This window comes from Erinaceus europaeus, chromosome 1 (genome assembly GCF_950295315.1).
Source record: "Erinaceus europaeus chromosome 1, mEriEur2.1, whole genome shotgun sequence".
Classification (NCBI taxonomy): Eukaryota; Metazoa; Chordata; class Mammalia; order Eulipotyphla; family Erinaceidae; genus Erinaceus; species Erinaceus europaeus.
Genome location: NC_080162.1, coordinates 184339093 through 184355853, shown reverse-complemented (window position 1 = coordinate 184355853; position 16761 = coordinate 184339093). Strand labels below are relative to the sequence as shown.

General features: G+C 39.8%; 1 protein-coding gene across 5 annotated transcripts in view; it reads left to right on the top strand.

Moving 5' to 3' along the window:
• SULF1 (sulfatase 1) overlaps window positions 1-16761 on the top strand; it is a 206265-nt gene that overhangs the window by 102165 nt on the left and 87339 nt on the right. For 4 of the 5 annotated variants that reach the window (XR_009552142.1, XM_060200519.1, XM_060200502.1 and 1 more), the window contains exons 3-4: window positions 10655-10727; window positions 11049-11289. Coding sequence is in view for 4 of the 5 variants with exons in the window: in XM_060200519.1 (XP_060056502.1) it covers window positions 11118-11289 (172 nt within the window). In the remaining variant the exon portion in view is untranslated. Of the gene's footprint in view, window positions 1-7914; window positions 7936-10654; window positions 10728-11048; window positions 11290-16761 lie in introns of those variants that run through there. The other variant, XM_060200509.1, reaches the window with a different exon arrangement.

Here is a 16761-nt window from a genome sequence, read left to right as displayed (position 1 = left end):
AGCTTTATTCTAGTAATCATTAGCATTCAGAGTTTAGTTATCATTTACTTATCATTTACTTATCAGCTAATGCGATTCATGCAATAACTAAAGATACTTCAGTCCAAATAAGATAAAACAAATAAATGCAAAGTTAATTTAATGGAACCCAATGTAAGAAACCATACACTATAAGATCTAGCTAAGATGCCTACAGCCACTTTTAAAGTTCTTTTTATCAATACTGCTATCCTTTCAACAGGCCTACTTTTAAATTTTATTGGTGATTTAATAATGATTGACAAGACTGTGGGATAAGAAGGGTACAATTCCATACAGTTCCCACAGCCAGAGTTCTGTATCCCCTCCCCTCCATTGGAACCTTCCCTATTCTTTAACCCTCTGGGACTATGGACCAAAGATCTTTTTTTTTTCCCTTTTGTTGCCCTTTTTTTTTTATTGTTGTAGTTATTGTTGTTATTGATGTCGTTGTTGTTGGATAGGACAGAGAGAAATGGAGAGAGGAGAGGAAGACAGAGAGGGGGAGAGAAAGATAGACACCTACAGACCTGCTTCACCGCCTGTGAAGCAACTCCCCTGTAGGTGGGCAGCTGGGACTCAAACCCTGATCTTTATGCCGGTCCTTGCGCTTTGTGCCACATGCCACACTGCACTACTGCCCAACCCCTGGACCAAAGATCTTCATGGGGTGCAGAAGGTGGGAGGTCTGGCTTCTGCAATTGCTTCTCCGCTGTACCTGGATGTTGACAGGTTGATCCATATCCCCAAGCTTCAACAAGCCTATTTTAACTAAAATTTTATAATACACATCTTTTTGCAAGTCCACTAATCTTTTTTCTCCTCCATTTTCTTGTTTCTCATTGTGACCATTGAAACTGATGACTGCTGTCCGACATGTGGACAATTTGTAGTTTGCTTCAAGAAAATTAGTTACCAGTAAGGAAAACAGCTTATTGGATAGTGCACCTGCTCTGCCATGAGAATAACCCAAGTTTAAGTCCAATTCCCACCACAACAGAGGAAATGTCAGCATGTCATTGCTATGGTATCTTTCCCTTTTTCTTTCTATGTGAAAAAGTCAGCCTGGAATGATGAAGTCCTCGTGAAGCAACAACAGAATCAGGTCCTCTGACCCTTTACATAATGTTTATGTCACTTTGTTTAGTCAATTCTTATCTGAAAGAATCTAGGCAAGTGTTAGCCTTGGGACCTTTGGTATTCTCTAAAATACCCTTAATAAACTTTTTTTAATGTGATGTGTGCGCATGTGCGTGTGCATGTGTATGTGTCTGTGTACCTATGTTACTAAGAGGAACTCCCGCAATGCTGCTGAACAGTTTCTTGTGCCCAAGTTTTTTCTCCCATTTTTTCTTTTCAGAGAGAGAAGAGATACAACAGCTCTGCTCCACTACCCCTGGCAAGTTCACCACTTGTCTCTCAGGTGTTATAATAGAGTAATGAGAGGTGAAAAATTGTTGTTGTTGTTGTTGTTGTTGTTTTAATTATTATTTTAAAAATTTAGTTAGAGGGGCTGGGTGTTGGTGCACCTGATTGAGCACACATGTTACAGTGTTCTAGGACCCAGGTTCAAGCCCCGGGTCCCACCTGCAGGGGAAAGCTCTGTGAATGGTGAAGCAGTGCTACAGGTACCTCTCTGTTTCTCTCCCTCTCTATCATCCTCTTCCTTCTTGATTATGGCTGTCCTTATCCAATAAATAAATAAAGATAATAAAAAAGAAATTATTAGTAATTTAGTAGTAATTAGTAGTAAGTTAGACTTACTACTAAGATAGAAACTTTAGCTTATATCTGTTATTGTATATTAGTATTAAAAAAAGATTTTAATTTACATCTATTAGCTGGGGAGACACTCTGGTTTAAATAACATTATTATTGAGAAAGAAACTGTAGTTTAAGTATTTATGAGGGCTGGAAACAGAAAAAAAATCTAGCTTACTGTAAAGAAAAGAGCTGTAGTGAGTCAGGCGGTAGCGTAGTGGGTTAAGCGCACGTGGTGCAAAACACAAGGACCAGCTTAATGATCCCAGTTTGAGCCCCCGGCTCCCCACCTGCAGGGGAGTCGCTTCACAGACTTTCTCTCCCCCTTTCTGTCTTGCCCTCCTCTCTCCATCTCTCTCTGTCCTATCCAACAAGGATGACATAAGTAACAACAACAATAATAATAACTACAATAAAAAAACAAGGGCAACAAAAGGGAAAATAAATATTAAAAAAAAGAAAGAGCTGTAGTTTAAATATCTGCTGGTATAGGGGAAGAGAACAATAGTTATCTAATCAAACACTTGTCTTTAAGAAAGGATCTCTAGTTTAAGAAGAGAACTCTAATTCCTTTTTTGCATATCCCTCATGGCAAAGGAAAACAGCTAAGCTTTACAAAATGGATTTTTCAGTATATGGCTGACCCAGAAGACCTGGCATGGAAGCAGGAAAGCTGAGAGTATATTGAAAGGAACATGACACTACTGGGGAATTTTGACTTCAGAAATGGTTTGAGTAATTCATCTCTCAACAGGGGGTGAGAGGGAGGGTGGAATTGATTTGAAAAAATATTCCTCTGTTCCTCATTAGCCAATGTTTTTGCCTTTTTCTTTTTAATAAAGTTTTGTTTTGTTTTCCTTGTCAGTAGATGTATGATGTTGTTTTAAAACATTATTTTCAGGCACCGTTTCAGTGCTGCCCAGGTTCAAACCCAGGGCCTTGACCATGGCAAGGCTCACACTCTACTGGGTCAGTAATATACTGATATATATATATCAAGATACTTCATTTTTTAAAAATTTAATAACGATCAACAAGACCATAGGATAAGAGGAATACAATTTCCACCACCAGAGTATCACATCCCATCCCCATCTGTTGGAAACATTCCTGTTCTTTATCCCTCTGGGAGTATGGACCCATATCCTGGTCATTTTAATGTGATTCTAGTTCCATGCTTTGTGGGACTGTCTCCAAATTTTATTTCTTGTTCTAACCTCTCACCTCATTTGATCACTGCTCGACTGCTTTAACTGTCATTTCCCAGCATGACAAAACAGAGAAAAACCAGAAAGCTTATATTTACTCATTTCTACTTGCATAACACATCAGATCATTAAAAAAAAAAATACAATGTAGGCATAAGTGAAATTTAACTCACCACCTCACTATGACCAGAAATAATGGGTACTAACAACTTTGTAAACAGATGACTTTTCAAGATCACTTCCCATTTCAGTATTCCTCATGTTGGAGATAGGGAAGGGGGGTAAGTAGTAATAAGGAAAAGAAAGAGAAGAAAATCAAGCACTGTTGTAGGAAGAGCTCGTCATTTAGTTAAACCTTTCTCCAAAGGTGATCCAGGTCAGAGATTTGTACTTTGCAGTTGTCATTGGTGTGGGAAGAGATGTATCCTGAGAGGGTTATAAAAATGTTACTGCACCAGAGGAGACTGTTGTCTGTCTTCCTCACTTGGAGTTGTAATAAATTAGATAGGAAAACTGGCTTTCTGGGGATTAACATAAGATGAACTTTGCCAGAAATGGGATCTTTAAAAGAAGAAATTAGTTCCTTCATAGTCGTATATATATCATAAAGCAGAAAGCACATCCTGAAGGCTTTCTTCAAAGAAAATAAGTGATATATGGGGAACTTGAAAACAAAATTAAGAGGAAAGGATCATTTAGACTTGCCCCTAAAATGCGAGTGTGTACACGGGAGGTGGGGGCTCGGGGTGAGGTAACCCATGTGGCTTCACTCATACTAAGCACGTTGTGGCGAAAGCGAAACGCAGCTTTAGATAATTGTGTGTTCCTGGCTTAGTCTTCCTTACTGTTTTAATTGGTTCTGATGCCCTCCTTTTTTTTTCTCCCCTACTCTTAACTATAGATTTGCCTTGTAATAGAAGAAGTACTTTTGCCTCACCCGTGAGAAGTTTCTTTGTGTTTTGAGTGGCTTGTTCTGATCTTGTCTCCACACACACTTTAGGTATGTGGTCTTCAGTAATAAGGTTCTGCATTACCCTCAGATTTAAAACAACAACAACACATAGAACTTCATCGCTCACCATGAAGTCTTGTATGATTATAACTTAAGGCAGTGTCCATGTTTCTGAAGGGGGGAGGGTATAGTTTATGAACAGAACAAACTCTACTAGCTTGGAGGGAAAGGTGAGGGCTTCCTGTGTAAGTGATACATGGGAAATAAGAAGTGAATATGGGAGATAGCATCCAGTGTACTTAAAAAAATTTTTTTAAATTTATTTCCTTTTCTTGCCCTTGTTGTTTTATTGTTGTAGTTATTATTGTTGTTGTTATTGATGTCATCCTTGTTGGATAGGACAGAGAGAAATGAAGAGAGAAGGGAAAGACAGAGAGGGGGAGAGAAAGATAGACACCTGCAGACCTGTTTCACCACTTATGAAGTGACTCCCCTGCATGTAGGGAGCCGGGGGCTCGAATTGGGATCCTTACGCAGGTCCTTGCTCTTTGCGCCACGTGCGCTTAACCCGCTGCACTACTGTTGGACTCCCCCAGTGTACTTTTTTAAAATTTATTTAAGAAGGTATTAATTAACAAAACCATAGGGTAGGAGGGGTACAATTCCACACAATTCCCACCACCCATTCTCCATATCCCACCCCCTCCCCTGATAGCTTTCCCATTCTCTATCCCTCTGGGAGCATGGACCCAGGGTCATTGTGGGTTGCAGAAGGTGGAACGTCTGGCTTCTGTAATTGCTTCCCCGCTGAACATGGGCGTTGACTGGTCAGTCCATACTCCCAGTCTGCCTCTCTCTTTCCCTAGTAGGGTGGGTCTCTGCGGAAGCAGAGCTCCAGGACACATTGGTGGGGTCTTCAGTCTAGGGAAGCCTGGCCGGCATCCTGATGACATCTGGAACCTGGTGACTGAAAAGAGAGTTAACATACGAAGCCAAACAAGTTGTTGAGCAATCATGGACCCAAAGCTTGGAATAGTGGAGAGGAAGTGTTAGGGGGATGCTCACTGCTAACTCTAGTGTACTTCTGCTTTCAGGTATATATTTTGCAGTAGTTTACGGATTCGTGTGAAGATATGCTCTCTCTCACAGAAACTGGTGTATATCTAGGTTTTGGGATTTTGTTAGAAAGTGAACCACCTGAGATGGAATTAGAGTATACTATGAAAGGAAAGGTCTCACCCGAGTAATGAAGCTGAAGGGTTCTCATTCCACACGTGTAGTCTCTGGACACAGTCTGAAGTGAAGCATGTTGAGGTGGCAATTGTTGTGTTGGTCCCAGTGTACTTTCAACAAGCAACTTGTAAACTCTTTGGGATGAAGATCCCTTTCAATTATTAATCTTTGCAGGGTCAGGTGTTGTCATATTAGGTTGAGTACACACATTACCAGTGTACAAGGACCCAGGTTCAATCCCCCTGTCTCCATCTGCAGGAGGGAACTTCCTTAGTGGTGGAACAGTGCTGAAGGTGCCTCCTCCCTCCCTCCCCTCTCCATGCCTCTTTGTCGCTATGAAATAAATAAATATAAATAAATATAAATAAATACAATTTAAATTATCAATTTTTCTGAGGACCCCCCAGAGATTTTGCTTATGTGAATTATATCTTTTCCTACTTAAAGTGGTCAATGTTTTAAATTTTTCTTTTGGGTGAAAACAATAATGCGACAGGTTAGCAAAATGACTCACATTGCGCTTGGCTGTGTGCACAATCCAGGTTTGAATTCAGCCTCTATCACACAGGAGGAGGCTTTAGTGCTGTGACCTCCCACCCCACCCCGCCTCCCAGCCTGTTTATTTCTGTTTCTATCTGATAGTCACCCCACCAAAGTGGTGATGACAAAAATTGCATTTTTATTATTTTATTATTGCTTCCAGGGTTGGGGCTTAGTGCTGGCACTACGAATCCACTGTTCCTGGCAGTCATCCCCCCCCCCCATTTTATTGAACAGGACAAGAGTAAATTGAGAGAGGAGGGGAGATAGAGAACGAGAGAGAAAGAGAGACACCTGCAGACCTGCTTCACTGCTTGTAAAGTGACTCCCTGCAGATGAGGAGCCGGGACTCAAACTGAGAGCCTTGTATAGGTACTTGTGCTTCTTACTATGTACATTCAACCCAGTGTGCTGCCGCCCAACACCGCACCCCCAGTAAATTCTTTAAAATGAAAAAAAAATCACAATAATAATGGTTTTATTCTTAGATGTGAAATTACATATTTATAAAGATAATTATTTTTCAAACCAAAAAATATTGGTGAGTAAAGTGGCATTACTATTGCAAATCTTATGTTTACCTGAATGTTTTTCTTAACCATCAGTATGAATATTAACAAAGTGAGTGGAAAAAAAGTTAGTAAGCTTATAAAATAGTTATTATCTCATGGATATGGTGTGGGTTTAAGCCTGGCTCCCACTCTGAAAAAACTTCAGTACTGTGGTGTCTTTTTTTTCTCTCTCTGTCTCTGTATTTTTATCTGAAGAAGTCAGTCAGTAGCAATGAAGTCCCAATGATGACCCCCCAAAAAAAGTTGTGACCTAATGGATTCTCTGAAAGGGTGTTGGGATCCCTTCCTCTCCTTCAACCTCACCCCCCACCAAAAAAAAAAAAAAAAAAAAAAAAAAGTCCCTGAGCTGCTACATAGAACAGAACAGAACAGAACAGAACCCTTTCTGCATACTGCTCCAAACCCACTACCTTGGCGCCAACTACCCAGATTGGGGCAGGGACAGAGGGGCAGAGGGGCAGAGGGGCAGAGGGGTGAGAGTAGGGAAGGGATTTCCTCAGACATGCAGGGCCAATGAAGTAGGTGTTCAGTTTAGTCAGGAAATTGCTCGGCATGCATATGTGAAGTAGAGTTTCTGTCTAGTAGGCTTGAAATCTCTCCAGTCCGTTTAATCTATTTTCCTTCTGTTTGGGATCTGAACCTTTTAATGTCCCATTTATAACTTGGCTTCACTACCCTAAACAAAGTCCTGAAACTTGCCACACCAATTGGCCACAGCTACAATTGGCGTTTTCATCTTACGGCTGAGAGAAAAGGCAACTTGTGTTCTGGTCCTCATTTATGAATACAACCTCATTCCTCAAGTTCCCATTCCATGTGTGAGAAAAACCTCTTCTTACATTTCTCTCATTTTCTAGTATTTCTCTAGACAAATTGTTAGTTTCTAAGGACACTTGTTGTCCTCCACAAAGTATCCAATTCAAGCTTTGCATCCTTGTCTCCTTTGTGTCAGCTTTCCTCTCTCTCCCCTTTTTTTTTTTTTAACTTATTTTCCTTCTGAACTGGTACCTAAGCAAGAGGATGACAGGTTTTAAAGATTATTTTTTAAATAAAGGATTGTCTGTGCACTCTTTTTTTGTTTGTTTGTTTTTAGACTTGTGTGCTGTATGTGTGTTAATGAAGGAGATAAGAGTAAAAACAGGAAGATCCTGCTGACTAGAACTGTCTAAAAGTTGAATTTCTTACCACTCATTTTCTGTGCTTTTACATTTGAATTCCCCGAAGCAACAATAAGCTGGCGCAGAATAAACTGTAGGTCTCTTCTGAAACTTAAACTCACCAGAAAGGAAGGTCACTTGTTAGGTAAATACTAGGCTCTCCTTTCTTTAAAAAATTAGGAAATGACTTTCAATGTAGTTATACAAAGTGCCATTAAAGTTAATTTTCTTTTTCCTAAAAGGAAGAAGCAAAGTAAATAAGATAAAGAATGACTAGAGATAGTGATCGGGTTCCAGGGAATGTTATCAACATCGTAATTGTCGAGAATTTTCAGTCTTGAGAGTGGCTGATTATTTAAACTCTGAATGGCACTGTTTGCATTATGCAGTCTGTCTATTCACCAGGCCATTGCTACCAGCTCCGCTTGGATTATGTATGTAGCAGTCACAAGGAGGCCTATTTGTTCTTTACTCACCCTTGTGGGTTTGGAAAGGTGAGCAAAGTTTTGCTACTTAATGGAATAAACCATCCAGGAAATCTTTTTAATATTTTAATTACTTAATGAGAGAAATACAGAGATAAAGAACTATCAGAGCATTGCTCAATTCAAGCTTGTGGTGGTGCTGGAGACTGAACCTGGGACTTCAGAGCCTCAGGTATGAAAGTCCTTTGCCTAACCATTAGGCTGTTTCCCTAGCCTAGAAACAGTATAGCCTGGTGCATGTTTGTGGGTCAGAAATTTTGGTTGACATCTAATTTATTTCATTTTCCTCTTCTTTCATCCTCATATAAGTTTTCTCATGATGTAAAGCAAATGCACAGAAACCACACCATTAGTGCACAACAGTTGTCAGCTTTCTGTGCTCCAAGTGCACAGCAATCATTGAAGTAACTTGGAGTTAATATTAAAAAAAAAAAGAAGAAGAAAGAAAGAAAAAGAGGAGAAAAAGAAAAAGAAACACCAAGCATTGCATATTTACTTTCTCAGAGTTACAAAAATCAATGGGAGGCTGTTTGTTGCTCGGCAGATAATGCAGTCAGAGCTGCCTTGCTGCAGATGCTAGATTTTTGTTTGTTTGTTTGTTTAAGAGAAATCTATTTCTTGTTGAGTCTCCTTTTTTCTGTCTCTCTGTCTTGGTAATTACAGACTGCAGAACAAAAGAGAGAGAGAGAGAGAGAGAGAGAGAGAGAAAGGAAGAAAGATAGAAAGGAGAGAAAGAAAGACTTTAGAATTATTTACAGAACATCTCATGAAGTCTAAAATAACTGGTGTGTGTGTGTGTTTGTGAAGCCAAATAATGTATGTGACTGGTAAACAGTGCTCCATCTTTCTTCTTCATTGCTCCTATCACCATCAAGAACTGAAGGCATGAAAGTGAGAATGGAGTCCCTTTTCTCCTGATAGGCAGTGCTCACACTTAATCCATAATGCCTATTTATCTGACGCTGATCATTGCAGATCAAAATACAGACCTGCGTGTCCGGCGGTAGCACAGCGGGTTAAGTGCAGGTGGCACAAAGCGCAAGGACCGGCGGAAGAATTCCGGTTCGAGACCCCGGCTCCCCACCTGCAGGGAAGTCGCTTCACAGGTGGTGAAGCAGGTCTGCAGGTGTCTATCTTTCTCTTCTCCTCTCTGTCTCCCCCTCCTCTCTCCGTTTCTCCAGTAAAACAGCAAGGGAAACAAAAGGGAATAAATAAATAAATATATATTTTTTAATTTATTTTATTTATTTATTCCCTTTTGTTGCCCTTGTTGTTTTATTGTTGTGGTTATTATTGTTGTTGCTGTTGGTGGATAGGACAGAGAGAAATGGAGACAGGAGGGGAAGACAGAGAGGAGGAGAGAAAGATAGACACCTGCAGACCTGCTTCACTGCCTGTGAAGCGACTCCCCTGCAGGTGGGGAGCCGGGGTTCGAACATAAATATATATTTTTAAATACAGGGAGTCAGGCGGTAGCGCATTGGATTAAGCTCAGGTGGCACAAAGCGCAAGGACTGGCATAAGGATCCCCGTCTTCCCCTCCTCTCTCCATTTCTCTCCGTCCTATCCAACAACGATGACAACGATAATAACTACAACAATTAAAAAAAAAAGAGCAACAAAAGGGAATAAATAAATAAATATTTTTTAAAATACAGACCTTCAGGTGTGTGGGGACAAAGTGACTGATGAAACAAGTTACTATCTAATTAATTTTTAGGCAGCCCAAATTCCCATACAGTTGCTCCCTAGTGATACTGAAGAGAAAGGTGTGTGTGTGTGTGTGTGTGTGTGTGTGTGTAAGGGGTATTTTTCCAGCCCTTTCAAAAGTCTTTTCCTGTGAACGCTGAAGATCTGCAAAAGTGTCGCAATGCTCCTCCCCTCTAGATTTTATTTATTTAGTTATTTTTGAAAAGGTAGTCTTTAACCTCCAGCCTCCAAGTCCATCAGTCATTGTGCTCTGTAGGTTTAGATCTGCTGTAAAGCCAAGCCTCAGTGCTGCCAGCATTATACCAGGTCCTGATAGCCATGGAGCTGGTGCTGACAGACAGAGGAGTGTTCTGCCCCCTTAGGCACTGGCTCCAAGGAAGAGGACCCAGGCTGGACAGAGGGACCAGTCTTCCCCAGAGGGAGTGCTCCTTCCCATGGTGATTGATAGAGGATAGTTGGGGGGTGGGGTGGAAAACAGTTGTTCTCCCACTTACTTACTCTGAAGTATTTGTCAGCAGAAAGAACTTTCCTGGGTAGTGTTCTAAGGCTGATGACAAATGACAGCTCTACATTGCAGCATGCCTGATAAATACTCAATATCCTTGGGGAGTTTAACGTTTCCCTATGACGCCCCCTCGCAACGAATACTTGGATTTGCACATTCTCCATAAGTGCTGGTTTTACTGTCACTGAGCTTTCTTCCTAATCATTAGCTTCATTGGGGTTATTTAAAGTACTGTTAGAGTGTGAGCAGGCATGAGACCCTTCCCAATGTTTTCTGGACGTGATTATGATATGAAGATGCTATTTGTTCACAATTTGGAATGTTGTTTCCCCCTTTTGGAGTGAAGAAACAAAGGTGTGTGTGTGTTTGTGTGTGTATGTGTGTTTGTTTTTGTGTGTGTGTGTGATATGCACAATCATGTATGTAGTAGTCAAGAGGCGACCATAGACCAAATAGGTATCAAAATTCTTGACTGACATTACCTTTGTTTTTTTTCCCCTCTCTCCTGTCTAGGACCCCATCTGCAGATGTTCTGAATACCACTGAATGTAGAAATTGATTATTCAACCAAGATACCTAATTCAAGGTATTAGCTCTTGTCAGAAAGCTTTTGCATTCAATCTTTGTGTTGTTAGAAGTTATATTTTGGCTGTGAATTGAAACAGGAAAAGTTGGAATGAGAATAAAGGACAGAAGTGAATTTGCAAAATAATCAAGTGCTTAAAAACCTACCCAAAGCCAGTGAGAGTTTCCCTGTGAGGGTTTGCTGCTTCTGACTCATGTGCTGCTGTCCTTATTCTGCCAGTTTATGTGCCAGTTCTCCCTTGGTTATAGCCCTTATTATTGCAACTGTGTTTGGGACTGCGATTACATTTTAGTCTCGCTCCTTTTTTTTTTTTTTCCTCAGACTGTCCAGACCTGCAGAAACCAGGAGGCTGAGACATACAGTTGCTTTTGCAACACTGGACCAAACACAATGAAGTATTCCTGCTGTGCTCTGGTTTGGGCTCTCCTGGGCGCTGAACTGCTTGGGGGGCTCTGTTCAACTGTTAGATCTCCAAGGTTCAGAGGACGGATACAGCAGGAACGAAAAAACATCCGACCCAACATTATCCTTGTACTCACAGACGATCAAGATGTGGAACTGGGTGAGACACGGAATTTTTCACTTCTTAGTCTCTTTACTCGAGTGATGTTCTGACCTTCAGCGTTTTCAGTAACAGTCTGTTGGACAGATGGGGGTTTAATACTAAGTTATAGAACCTTAACCAGCCACCTCATTTGTGAAATAAATTTGTATAAATTATAAAGCATTTGGTTGGTGTTTTAATAGTGCTTTTTGGCCTTAAGGCTTTTAAACAGTTGAGGGAGGGAATGAAAAGAGAGAGTGGATGGAAAGGAAGAGTAAGCACAGAATACTATAAAGTCAAGGATTTTAGTCAGGTAGTTGCACCCTGGAAATTCTTGCTCAAGAGTCCTTTAAAAAAAAAATGTTTGTACAAAGTTGTTGCAAAAGGTATTAAATTATGACTGTAACTCTATATAATGTGTATGCACAGAGATACTAGGAGGATTTTTAATGAATAGCAAGTGACTTACTTGTGGTGTGTAATAACTGTCAGAAAGTTACAGGGGCGCCAGGCAGTGACTTACTTGTGGTGTATAATAACTGTCAGAGAAAGTTACAGGGGTGCCAGGCAGTGGTGCATCCGGGGAAAAGCACACCTTACAGTGCATAAGGATACAGTTTCAAGTCCCTGGTCCTCACCTGCAGGGGGAAAGCTTCACAAGTGGTGAAGCAGGGATGCAGGTGTTTCTCTGTCTCTCTCCCTTTCTACCTACCCTTGCCTCTCAATTTCTCTGTCTCTATCTAATAATATTTAAAAAAAAATAAAAGAGACAGTTACAGCACTCTACACAACTTCTGGTAGTAGCTTACTATCATCTTAGGTGTAATGTTTTCTGGAAAATTGGCTTTCCAGGAGCCAGGTGGTGGCATACCTGGTTAAGCGCATGTAATATAAGTACAAGCACTCAGGCAAGGATAGGGGTTCAAGCCCCTGCTACCCACCTGTAGGGGGTTCACTTCACTAGCAGTGAAGATACTTCTTTCTTTTCTTCTTTCTTCTTTCTTTTTTAGAGCACCAATTTATATGCCTAAGGGCCCAAAGGCTGTGAATTCAATCCTTGGCACCACAGTGTGCCAGAACTGAGTAGTGCTATAGCCTTTTCACTCTCCCATCTCTCTTATTAAGTCCATAAATAAGTATTTTAAAAGTAAATTGAGAAATTGTTCTGATACATTTATTGTAAAATAGTTCAGAAATTTACCCTTAATCCTATAGTTAGTTTTTCAGTATTTACTGGGCAATTATTAGTTGCTGGCTTCTATTGGTCATGTTCATTCATTTACTCTTCATAATAACTCTGTAAAGGTGTTACTATTACTCTTTTCATCATGTATGAAAGGAATGTGAGAAGTCGTGGACACTTGGGCTGGGGAAATAGCATAGAAGACTTTCATGAAAGATGCTCCAAAGACCCAGGTTCAGTCCCCAAAACCACTATAAGCCAGAGCTCATCATTGCTCTGGTCTCCCTCTGTCTACCTCTCTCATTAAAATAACATAGTAACAAAAAGAAGGAGTTGTGTAGACTTTACTGAGACAGTAAATTATGAAATGGGACCTGTTTTAACTTAGATCTCCTCATCTATATGTATAATTCCTATCCTTTCCATCATCAATCAATCCAACAGGCAAGTATTTATTGAGTCTTTCGTTAAAAAAAAAAAAAAAAAGTTCTGGGAGTTGGGAAGTAGTGCAGCAGGTTAAGTGCACGTGGCGCAAAGCTCAAGGACCAGCATAAGGAACCCGGTTCGAGACCCCAGCTCCCCACCTGTAGGGAGTTCGTTTCACAGGCAGTGAAGCAAGCAGGTCTGCAGGTGTCTTTCTCTCCCCCTCTCTGTCTTCCCCTCCTCTCTCCATATCTCTCCGTCCTATCCAACAAGGACGACATCAACAACAATAATAACTACAACAACAATAAAAACAAGGGCAACAAAAAGGAAATAAATAAATAAATATTTTTTAAAATCTAAAAAAAGAAAAAAGTACTATAACTACATGATAATATTCTAGGTTCTAAAGGAAAGATAACAAGAGCATAGGGTGGGTCTTGTCTTATTGGGGAGGTAAGATAATGATGAACCATAGACCCATGGACAAAAACTTTAGAGAAGACCTTTCTCAGCAGGGAGGTTATGTTCTTGGTAGTAGGCACAGCTTGATGTAGACTTTTGCCTAGCTTTCTGTAATGGTTTCATAATCCTTTTTGAAACTTACAGCTTTGGACTTGGATTCTTTTTTGTTTGTTTATTTCTGGTGTTGTTTTGTATTATATGTGTGTGTGTGTGTTAGTAATTTTGTACCTTCGTAATAATCTTAAGCATAGCTTCAGTCCATACTTTTACACTATTATGCAACAAATTTCCATAGCTTTTCATTTCAAAATGAAAATTCACCAAACCCATTAAGTAACATTCGTATCTCCAGCCCTTGGCAACAGCCATTCCAATTTATATCTCTCAAACTACATTGGGTACTTCATGAATCTGCACAATATTTGTCCTTTAGTGACTGACATTTCATTTAGCATAGTGTCCTTCCTCCACTCCAGACACGTTATAGTGTACTAGACTTTCTTTTTTACTGAAGATCCTATATTTCATTTATGTAGATACTATACCACAGTTTGCTTACTTATAAATGGAAAATTGGGTTAATTCTTCTTTGTGAACTTTGTGAGTTATACTACTGTAAACATAGGTGTATAAATATCTCTTTTAGATCATGATTTCAATTTTCTTGGACAGACAAATTGCTTAATCGTTGGGTAATTCTATTTTTAGCTTTTCCAGGAACCATCACACTTTTTTTTTTTTTGTAGTGACCACACCAATGGTGTGCAATGTTTCCAATTTTCCCACATCCTTGCTGCCATTTACTATTTTCTTTTCTTTTCTTTTTTATTTTTTTGCTATTTTCTGTTCATCATTTTCTTGTCTCTCCTCCTTCTTTCTCCTGCCTCCCTCATTCCTCCTTTCTCTTCCTTCTTCCCTCCTTGCACCTCCCTCCTCCCTCTTCACAATGGGGGGGGGGGTAAGAATTGATATCACACTGTGGTTTTGACATAGCTGTCCTTTGTTTTGTTTTTATGAATGCATAATCACGTTGCCAAGTGCTTGATAATTCTTTGCTAGAGCAAAACTTTGCATCTGTGATTCTGACTACTCTGTCTCCAGGAAGATATAACAGACTTCAAAAAAATCCCTAAAGAAATAATTTCAGAGTATAGCAGACTATTTTTCTCTGGGGTGGGGGGAAGAATAAAGCAAGGCTACATCTCTGTCTGAAAGACAAAGGCTGAGAAAGACTGTAATGCAAGTTTTGGAAAGCAAGACAGAAAGGGAAGTTCTTATCCAGTAGGAATGAGTGCCACTCCCTCAACTCTGATTGAACTATACTATAAAATAAAATTAAGTATATTCATACCTATCCATGTGAGTAAGATACAAAGGATTTATATCTTATATAAATATACTTATTTCATATAAGCGCTAGAGTTTTGTATGTGACTAGCCCTTTATCTTTTACGAAAGAACATTCCATCTCCTTGTTCTTACTGTCACCCCTCTCAAGTTGAGTGAGTTAGAACAAAGATCATTCTCTCAGAAGGAACTTAAGTCTCTAGAAAGATTAAAGAATTTAGTCAGTGGCTTCTCTGCTTCCAGATTTGTGTTTTCTCTACAAATTAAGCAGTAGTTCAGGTTGTGCCTGTATCTGCAAATAGTTTAGGCTTCTAGGCTAAGCTAGTGACTAGTAGACTTATACATTTCATTTTTTTAGTGAATAATGGATATAATTGGCATGAAGTTGAGAACAGTGTCACCCCTGGGGGAAGGTGTGTAACTAAGATCACCAACATCTACTTTTTTCCTGTAAATTTTAAAAGATACATCTGGAGCATTTATGATCCACTTCATTACAGCTAGGCTAGACATTGTTTATCGTAAGTACTGGAGGCATTCCCTAATTTCCTAAAACTAAAATCAAATCAATTAATTCCTAGCTTTTTCCCCAAATGTCACTTTATGCCATTGTGAAGAACAAAATATTAAACTAATTTAACCATTGATGTGATTCAGTGTAAACGGAATTAATATTCTTAGAAAATTAGACCACATAAATCATAAATACCTCTAAATACTTTGTTTCTTTAAAGCAGATGTTACAAAATATACAGCGCTGAGCTAAACCATAGATGAATTTTGACTATCACCACACATTTTTGAAAAATCCTAAGAATGAAACCTTGCATTCTCACAAGAAACCCAGCAGATGCTTGAAGGCAAAGTTGTTCTTAGTAGGTGGGCATGTTATCCCCAGGTCATTGGCAATTCTATCACTTGTCATTATTCCCCAAACTTAGATCAAGAAGCAGTTGTCATTTATCACCAGCCCATACTGTTGTCTTGTTAACAGGGAGAAGCTGTAGGGTGTCTCTGTCTCCACTGCAAGTGAAAAACTGGAAGGACTAAGCTCTGTGACTTTTCTTTGCCTGGCTGTCTTTACTTGCCTGCCTGTTCTGTCTAGACATGTAAGCTTTTTGAATTCTTTACTCCTAAGAAACTAGTCTCCACTTTCAATGGCCTTTTGCTTATTGACGGGAAAATAATAATGAGTTTTAGTAGCCTGGAAACATTCCAGACAGATTTATTATCTTCTTGGTTCCTTTCCCCCACCTGAACCTCTTCCCCCCTCCATTTTTAAGTGAAACATCTGACTTTCCTATCAACTAATTCCATAGCTTTGACAGAAAAGGATATGCTGTTTTACTATTATTGTGTATAACTTCAGAACTAAATTATTTCATGGATCAATAAAGTCATATAATGTAGAAATATCAATGCTTGGTGGTCGGCCGGTAGCTCAGCAGGTTAAGCGCATGTGGCACAAAGCACAAGGACCGGCTCAAGGATCGTGGTTCAAGCCGGGGAGTCGCTTCACAGGCGGCGAAGCAGGTCTGCAGGTGTCTCTGTTTCTCTCCTCCTCTCTGTCTTTCCCTCCTCTCTCCATTTCTCTCTGTCCTATCCAACAACAAACAACATCAACAACAACAATAATAACCACAACAAGGCTACAACAACAAGGGCAACAAAAGGGGGAAAAATGGCCTCTTGGAGCAGTGGATTCATGGTGCAGTCACTGAGCCCCAGCAATAACCCTGGAGGCAAAAAAAAAGAGAAAGAAATATCAATGCTTAATTTCCCATCGTCAGCCACAGGCATGGCAATATATCCGGGATATATTTAGTGTAGACCACTTACACATTTAACACACTTGCTTTACCTCAGCACAAACCAATAACAACTAGAAACAACCCTGCACAATTAATAAGAACCACATTTGCTAAATGCTCTCACTCATCAAAATGACAAACTTTTGCTATCAACAGAGAGGTATACCTCTCTAGAAAGGCAAGAGTACATGAATTCCACGTGATTGCCTTAAGGAGTGACGATGGCTTGCAATCAACAGAGGTGTATCTATGGAAAGTCAA